Here is a 9,776-nt window from a genome sequence, read left to right as displayed (position 1 = left end):
TTCCATACACCCTGTTTCATAAACCCTGTTCAATACACCCTGTTCCATTCACCCTGTTCAATACAACCTGTTCCATTCACCCTGTTCCATACACCCTGTTCCATACACCCTGTTCCATACACCCTGTTCAATACACCATGTTCCATTCACCCTGTTCAATACACCCTGTTCCATACACCCTGTTCAATACACCCTGTTCAATACACCCTGTTCCATACACCCTGTTCCATTCACACTGTTCAATACACCCAGTTCAATACACCCTGTTCAATACACCCTGTTCCATTCACCCTGTTCCATACACCCTGTTCCATACACCCTGTTCCATTCACCCTGTTCCATACACCCTGTTCCATACACCCTGTTCCATACACCCTGTTCAATTCACCCTGTTCCATTCACCCTGTTCCATACACCCTGTTCCATACACCCTGTTGCATTCACCCTGTTCCATAGCGCACTACTTACCCTGGGCCCTCTGGACCCTCTATAATCCAGATGGTTCAGTCTCCTCTCCTCTCCTCTCCTCTCCTCTCCTCTCCTCTCCTCTCCTCTCCTCTCCCCTCCTCTCCCCTCCTCTCCTCTCTTCTCCTCTCTTCTCTTCTCCTCTCCTCTCCCCTCCCCTCCTCTCTTTTTTGATCGTTACATTTCTCCATCCTCATCTCCTTTCCTCAACCTGCCCATCTCCTTTCCTCTCCTCTCTTCTCCTCTCCTCTCTTCTCCCCTCCTCTCCTGTCCCCTCCGCTCCTCTCTTCTCTTCTCCTCTCCTCCCCTCCTCATCTTCCCTCCTTTCCTTTCCTTTCCTTTCCTTTCCTTTCCTTTCCTTTCCTCTTCACCCTCCTTTTCTCACCCTTCCCATATACTCTGCACCCCTTCTTCTTTCTCCTTCCTGTTGTCCTCTCCTTCCTCCTCATTCTCTTCGTTCTCTATAGACGCTTGCCATAGACCTATCACACGACTGTACATCCGTCACTACTAAACTCAGAGCTGCGACAAAGGCAGAAGTTACGTTCTCAAGAAATATGCTTCCACTGCAAACTCAGACGACACCTCGCAATCTTCAGTTTTTCTGATGTCACCCGTGGAGTGTCGTGACAGGCTGTGTGACAAGTCCCCCTTCCCTCTCTCACTGTGGCAGTTGCAGTGACACGTTGTGAATGCAGCGTTTTAACTGCCACCTACAACGTCTCCGTGACTCAGACAGGCTGGCACACACATCAGATCCAGCTTTGTAATGTGTGTAGTAGTAGGAGAGACTGGAGACTCACTTCTTCTATCGAAACCTCTTTGAAGATGGTAAACAAACGGCCCGTTTTGAAGACTTCTTTAGTGAATAGGGTGTAACTTCTGACGCGGCCAGAGGAAGAGTATGGTTTGAGACTCAGCCAGAGGAAGAGTATGGTTTGAGACACAGCCAGAGGAAGAGTATGGTTTGAGACACAGCCAGAGGAAGAGTATGGTTTGAGACACAGCCAGAGGAAGAGTATGGTTTGAGACACAGCCAGAGGAAGAGTATGGTTTGAGACACAGCCAGAGGAAGAGTATGGTTTGAGACACAGCCAGAGGAAGAGTATGGTTTGAGACGCAGCCAGAGGAAGAGTATGGTTTGAGACACAGCCAGAGGAGGAGTATGGTTTGAGACTCAGCCAGAGGAAGAGTATGGTTTGAGACTCAGTCAGAGGGAGAGTATGGTTTGAGACACAGCCAGAAGAAGAGTATGGTTTGAGACACAGCCAGAGGAAGAGTATGGTTTGAGACTCAGCCAGAGGAAGAGTATGGTTTGAGACTCAGTCAGAGGAAGAGTATGGTTTGAGACACAGCCAGAGGAAGAGTATGGTAGGAGACGCAGCCAGGGAGTACCGTTCCTTGGACCATAGGGGTCCAGTATAGTATTAAGGGTTAGTGTGTAGAAGACTACTGTACCTTGGACTGTAGGGGTCCAGTATAGTATTAAGGGTTAGTGTGTAGAAGACTACTGTACCTTGGACCGTAGGGGTCCAGTATAGTATTAAGGGTTAGTGTGTAGAAGACTACTGTACCTTGGACTCCTTGATCTTGACAGCGATGATCTGTTTCCTCTGGCGTATGATCTCTACAAGCTCATCACACTCCTCCACTAGCTTGGCCTCGTGCATCGCTGTGTTCACCTGGGGACAGAAACACAGCACACTTTAACACGGTGTCCAAACAAACACTAACACAGGGTTTAAAAAATAACAACAACAGCCACAACACTGTAGCTGAGACCTCGTCAATGACTGTGTTCACCTGAGGTAAGCTTTAATACACTGGCCAACATAAACACTTACACAGAGTTCAAACAACAACAACACTCTAGCTGAGACCATGTCAACAGCTGTGTTCACCTGAGGTAGGCTTTAATACGCTGGCCAACACAAACACCTACACAGGTATAAACATGATTTATTTTGACAGAATCGTTATAAATGTGTGATTAGAATGTGATATTCTGTGAACTTTAAAAAGGGGATTTTCTCATTATACAGGGTTGTGACTCTGCATCAAACTGCAGAGTCTAAAACTGTTCACCGGGGATACATAACACCTCCGAACACTGATCATCACTCCACAAAGCTCATTATAGCAGTTAGATCCACTTAAATGTGTTAATCACAAACACACACACACACACAAACACACACACACACACACACACACACAAACCCCATTAATTCCATAAGAGGCATCTTATTAACGGAGGTCGGTAGTCAACAAGGATGGACGCAATGCTCCAACATAACTGTGGATCACTGCACAGCAACATGATGGATTCACCACGCAGATCCACGAGACAGAATAATCTTCTCATACTCCCCGTGTCACCAAATCTCATCCTACGGCCTACACCCTACTGAAACACCGAACCAGGGATACATTATCATCTGAACCAGGGATACATTATCATCTGGAACCAGGGATACATTATCACTATCTGAACCAGGGATACATTATCATCATCTGAACCAGGGATACATTATCATCTGGAACCAGGGATACATTATCATCATCTGAACCAGGGATACATAATCATCTGGAACCAGGGATACATTATCATCATCTGAACCAGGGATACATTATCATGTGAACCAGAGATACATCATTATAATCTGAACCAGAGATACATTATCATCTGAACCAGGGATACATCATTATCATCTGAATCAGAGATACATTATCATCTGAACCAGGGATACATCATTATCATCTGAATCAGAGATACATTATCATCTGAACCAGGGATACATCATTATCATCTGAACCAGGGATACATCATTATCATCAGAACCAGGGATGCATTATCATCTGAACCAGAGATAAATTATCATGTGAACCAGAGATACATCATTACCATCTGAACCAGAGATATATTATCATCTGAACCAGGGATGCATTATTGTCTGAACCAGGGATGCATTATCATCTGAACCAGGGATACATTGTCATCTGAACCAGATATACATTATCATCTGAACCAGGGATACATTATCATCTGAACCGGGGATACATTATCATTTGAACCGGGGATACATTATCATTTGGACCAGGGGTACATTATCATCTGAACCGGGGATACATTGTCATCTGAACCAGATATACATTATCACCTGAATCAGAGATACATTATCATCTGAACCAAGGATACATCATTATCATCTGAACCAGGGATACATCATTATCATCTGAACCAGGGATGCATTATCATCTGAACCAGAGATACATTATCATGTGAACCAGAGATACATCATTACCATCTGAACCAGAGATATATTATCATCTGAACCAGGGATGCATTATCATCTGAACCAGGGATACATTATCATCTGAACCGGGGATACATTATCATCTGAACTAGGGATACATTATCATCTGAGCCGGGGATACATTATCATCCGAACCGGGGATACATTATCATCTGAACCAGGGATACATTATCATCTGAACCAGGGATACATTGTCATCTGAACCAGAGATACATTATCATCTGAACCAGGGATACATTATCATCTGAACCAGGGATACATTATCATCTGAACCAGGGATACAGTGCATTCAGAAAGTATTCAGACCCCATGGCTTTTTCCACATTTTGTTACGTTACAGCGTTATTCTACAATTGATTCAATTGTATTTTTTCCTCATCAATCTACACACAGTACCCCATAATGACAAAGGAAAAACAGGTTTTTAAGTTTGCTAATTTATTCAAAATAAAAAACTGAAATATCACATTTACACACAGTTGAAGTCGGAAGTTTACATACACTTAGGTTGGAGTCATTAAAACTTTTTCAAACACTCCACACATTTCTTGTTAACAAACTATAGTTTTGGCAAGTCAGTTAGGACATCTACTTTGTGCATGACACAATTCATTTTTCCAACAATTGTTTACAGACAGATTATTTCACTAAAATTCACTGCATCACAATTCTAGTGGGTTAGAATGATTACATACAGTAAATTGACTGCGCCTTTAAACAGCTTGGAAAATTCCAGAAAATGATGTCATAGCTTTAGAAGCTTCTGATAGGCTAATTGACATCATTTGAGTCAATTGGAGGTGTACCTGTGGATGTATTTCAAGGCCTACCTTCAAACTCAGTGCCTCTTTGCTTGACATCATGGGCAAATCAAAAGAAATCAGCCAAGTCCTCAGAAAAACAATTGTAGACCTCCAGAAGTCTGGTTCATCCCTGGGAGCAAATTACAAACACCTGAAGGTACCACGTTCATCTGTACAAACAATAGTACGCAAGTATAAACACCATGGGACCACGCAGCCATCATACCGCTCAGGAAGGAGACGCGTTCAGTCTCCTAGAGATGAACGTACTTTGGTGCGAAAAGTGCAAATCAATCCCAGAACAGCAGCAAACGAACTTGTGAAGATGCTGGAGGAAACAGGTACAAAATTATCTATATCCACAGTAAAACAAGTCCTATATCGACATAACCTGAAACGCCGCTCAGCAATGAAGAAGCCACTGCTCCTAAAAAAGCCATAAAAAAACAGACTACGGTTTGCAACTGCACATGTGGACAAAGATCATACTTTTTGGAGAAATGTCCTCTGGTCTGATGAAACAAAAATAGAACTGTTTGGCCACAATGACCATCGTTATGTTTGGAGGAAAAAGGGGGAGGTTTCAAGCCGAATAACACCATCCCAACAGTGAAGCACGGGGGTGACAGCATCATGTTAGGTATAGCAGGTATATCTCTCTAGTCACCCCCAAAACCAATTCTTTCTTTGGCCGCCTCTCTTTCCAGTTCTCTGCTGCCAATGACTGGAACGAACTACAAAAATCTCTGAAACTGGAAACACTTATCTCCCTCACTAGCTTTAAGCACCAACTGTCAGAGCAGCTCACAGATTACTGCACCTGTACATAGCCCACCTATAATTTAGCCCAAACAACTACCTCTTTCCCAACTGTATTTAATTAATTAATTTATTTTGCTCCTTTACACCCCATTATTTTTATTTCTACTTTGCACATTCTTCCATTGCAAAACTACCATTCCAGTGTTTTACTTGCTATATTGTATTTACCTTGCCACCATGGCCTTTTTTGCCTTTACCTCCCTTCTCACCTCATTTGCTCACATTGTATATAGATTTGTTTATACTGTATTATTGACTGTATGTTTGTTTTACTCCATGTGTAACTCTGTGTCATTGTATCTGTCGAACTGCTTTGCTTTATCTTGGCCAGGTCGCAATTGTAAATGAGAACTTGTTCTCAACTTGCCTACCTGGTTAAATAAAGGTAAAATAAATAAATAAATAAAAATGTTGTGGGGGTGCTTTGCTGCAGGAGGGACTGGTGCACTTTACAAAATATATGGCAAATTATGTAGATATATTGAAGCAACATCTTAAGACATCAATCAGGAAGTTAAAGCTTGGTCACAAATGGGTCTCTTCCAAATGGACAATGACCCCAAGCATACTTCCAAAGTTGTGGCAAAATGGCTTAAGGACAACAAAGTCAAGGTATTGGAGTGGCCATCACATAGCCCTGACCTCAGTCCTATAGAACATTTGTGAGCAGAACTGAAAAAGCATGTGCGAGCAAGGAGGCCTACAAACCTGACTCAGTTATACCAGCTCTGTCAGGAGGAGTGGGCCAAAATTCACCCAACTTATTGTGGGAAGCTTGTGGAAGGCTACCTGAAATGTTTGACCCAAGTTAAACAATTTAAAGGCAATGCTACCAAATACTAATTGAGTGTATGTAAACTTCTGACCCACTTGGAATGTGACAAAATAAATAAAAGCTGAAATAAATAATTCTCTCTACTATTCTGACATTTCACATTCTTAAAATAAAGTGGTGATCCTAACTGACCTAAAACAGGGAATTTGTACTAGGATTAAATGTCAGGAATTGTGAAAAACTGTAAATGTATTTGGCTAAGGTGTATGGAAGCTTGTGGAAGGCTACCTGAAATGTTTGACCCAAGTTAAACAATTTAAAGGCAATGCTACCAAATACTAATCGAGTGTATGTTAAGTTCTGACCCACTTGGAATGTGACAAAATAAATAAAAGCTGAAATAAATAATTCTCTCTACTATTCTGACATTTCACATTCTTAAAATAAAGTGGTGATCCTAACTGACCTAAAACAGGGAATTTGTACTAGGATTAAATGTCAGGAATTGTGAAAAACTGTAAATGTATTTGGCTAAGGTGTATGTAAACTTCTGACTTCAACTGTAAGTATTCAGACTCTTTAGTCAGTACTTTGTTGAACAACCTTTGGCAGCGATTACAGCCTGGAGTCTTCTTGGGTATGACACTACAAGCTTGGCACACCTGTATTTCCATTCTTCTCTGCAGATCCTCTCAAGCTCTGTCAGGTTGGATGGGGAGCATTCCTGTCTCAGAGCTCGTACAATTCCTTCGACATCATGGCTTGGTTTTTGTTCTGACATCCACTGTCAACTGTGGGACCTTATATAGACAGGTGTGTGCCTTTCCAAATCATGTCCAATCAATTGAATTTAGTCTCAACCTTTATTCCAGAGGCTGAGTCTAATCCATTGTGGAGGCTGAGTCTAATCCATTGTGGAGGCTGAGTCTAATCCATTGTGGAGGCTGAGTCTAATCCATTGTGGAGGCTGAGTCTAATCCATTGCGGAGGCTGAGTCTAATCCATTGTGGAGGCTGAGTCTAAACCATTGCGGAGGCTGAGTCTAATCCATTGTGGAGGATGAGTCTAATCCATTGCGGAGGCTGAGTCTAATCCATTGCGGAGGCTGAGTCTAATCCATTGCGGAGGCTGAGTCTAATCCATTGTGGAGGCTGAGTCTAATCCATTGCGGAGGCTGAGTCTAATCCATTGTGGAGGCTGAGTCTAATCCATTGTGGAGGCTGAGTCTAATCCATTGTGGAGGCTGAGTCTAATCTATTGTGGAGGCTGAGTCTAGTCCATTGTGGAGGCTGAGTCTAATCCATTGTGGAGGCTGAGTCTAATCCATTGTGGAGGCTGAGTCTAATCCATTGCGGAGGCTGAGTCTAATCCATTGCGGAGGCTGAGTCTAATCCATTGCGGAGGCTGAGTCTAATCCATTGCGGAGGCTGAGTCTAATCCATTGTGGAGGATGAGTCTAGTCCATTGTGGAGGCTGAGTCTAATCCATTGTGGAGGCTGAGTCTAATCCATTGTGGAGGCTGAGTCTAGTCCATTGCGGAGGCTGAGTCTAGTCCATTGTGCAGGCTGAGTCTAATCCATTGTGGAGGCTGAGTCTAATCCATTGTGGAGGCTGAGTCTAGTCCATTGTGGAGGCTGAGTCTAATCCATTGTGGAGGCTGAGACTAATCCATTGCGGAGGCTGAGTCTAGTCCATTGTGGAGGCTGAGTCTAATCCATTGTGGAGGCTGAGTCTAATCCATTGTGGAGACTGAGACTAATCCATTGTGGAGGCTGCAGGGATAGCACAGTCAAGGAGAAGGGGAGTGTGGCTAAAATGCACAATGCACTTCTCTCTCCAGAAAGTGCCCTCTCCTGCCAATTTGCGCACATTCATTGTTTCATAATTTCATTGTGGGAATTGTTTGCGTTTGATTGTTAGTGTATATCAATATCAATTATTTATATTACCAGTGGCACATTTACTGTTAATTCCTATAATTTCTAATCTACAATGTTTGTTTGGTTACAGTAATTTCTGTTAATGCATTCAATATTTTATTATTCCAGTCTTTATCATTCTCATCGTAGGAGTAGACACATTGTTTGCAGAGAGCACAACCTATGCTACACTTGTGAGAAACAAGTTTTGATTTATTTCATTCCATTTATGAATTTTGTCATTTTCGTCAGTGTCTTTTGTTTGGAGCTCTCCAATCAATGTTGGAGTAAGGACGTGCACCTGATTACACATAGAAGTAGGACTATAGGTTACCTGGCCTGATTTAAACATATATGTAGGACTATAGGCTACCTGGCCTGATTTACACATAGAAGTAGGCCTATAGGTTACCTGGCCTGATTTACACATAGAAGAAGGCCTATAGGTTACCTGGCCTGATTTACACATAGAAGTAGGACTATAGGCTACCTGGCCTGATTTACACATATAAGTAGGTCTACAGGCTACCTGGCCTGATTTACACATATTAGCAGGACTATAGGCTACCTGGCCTGATTTACACATAGAAGTAGGCATATAGGCTACCTGGCCTGATGTACACATAGAAGTAGGCCTATAGGCTACCTGGCCTGATTTACACATAGAAGTAGGCCTATAGGCTACCTGGCCTGATTTACACATAGAAGTAGGACTATAGGCTACCTGGCCTGATTTACACATAGAAGTAGGCCTATAGGCTACCTTGCCTGATTTACACATAGAAGTAGGCCTATAGGCTACCTGGCCTGCTCGCAAATGTAGACATATAAATGTGCCCATTTGGGGATCTGATAGTATTTCTGATTGGCTTAACATACCACCACTAATGAGCTGTGAAGCTTCTCAATGTAATAGTTTCCTTCACCTCCAACATCAAGCAAACAAAGTGTGTTTTTACATCCATTGAGAATGACAATAGTTCCTCAATGTATTTGGACAATCTTTCCAGGTCTCTTCCTTTCCATAACCACTCAAGGTTAAATGTCAGGCTCTGATCCAGTGGAAACATCATAAATTAGGCCTACTTTATTACTTCTTATCTCTTGCGCAAATAGCCCACAGCTGTGTCTGTCCCAAATTCACTGGCAGAATATTTTATACAATGTTGCAAGTTTGCTAGTGAAAGATTCAAGCCTTATCAAAGTTAATAGTTGATACAATGTTTCAAGTTGGGTGCAGACAGGCCATGTGTGGCCAATGTGATTTATAGGATATTTATTTTTATCAGGATATTTTCTATCTGCTTTGTTTTATTTATAGGCTTTACACGGGGCGGCAGGTGGTTAGAGCGTTGGACTAGTAACCGGAAGGTTGCAAGTTCGAATCCCCGAGCTGACAAGGTACAAATCTGTCGTTCTGCCCCTGAACAGGCAGTTAACCCACTGTTCCTAGGCCGTCATTGAAAATAAGAATTTGTTCTTAACTGAATTGCCTAGTAAGGTAAAATTAAAATTAAAAAAACACAGTTGGTAATGACAATAGAAGTAACTTTTTAGGTTTGTGTCATTTTCCTTTAGATTTGGATAGAATTTTGATTAACCACATGAAAACGATTTTGAAAATACTGAAAACGTTATTATAAATTTAAATTAAATTGTTCCACGGAAATGTGCA

General features: G+C 42.1%; 1 protein-coding gene across 4 annotated transcripts in view; it reads right to left on the bottom strand.

The window, feature by feature from the left end:
• LOC110504507 (probable E3 ubiquitin-protein ligase MID2) overlaps positions 1-9,776 on the bottom strand; it is a 202,585-nt gene that overhangs the window by 47,238 nt on the left and 145,571 nt on the right. For all 4 annotated transcript variants that reach the window (XM_036970547.1, XM_036970549.1, XM_036970550.1 and 1 more), the window contains one exon: positions 2,040-2,147. In XM_036970547.1, the coding sequence (XP_036826442.1) occupies positions 2,040-2,147 (108 nt within the window). The remainder of the gene's footprint in view (positions 1-2,039; positions 2,148-9,776) is intronic.

The sequence above is a fragment of the Oncorhynchus mykiss genome, chromosome 31 (genome assembly GCF_013265735.2).
Source record: "Oncorhynchus mykiss isolate Arlee chromosome 31, USDA_OmykA_1.1, whole genome shotgun sequence".
NCBI lineage: Eukaryota > Metazoa > Chordata > Actinopteri > Salmoniformes > Salmonidae > Oncorhynchus > Oncorhynchus mykiss.
The sequence above is the reverse complement of the archived record's forward strand: the minus strand, read 5'-3'. Positions and strand labels throughout refer to the sequence as shown.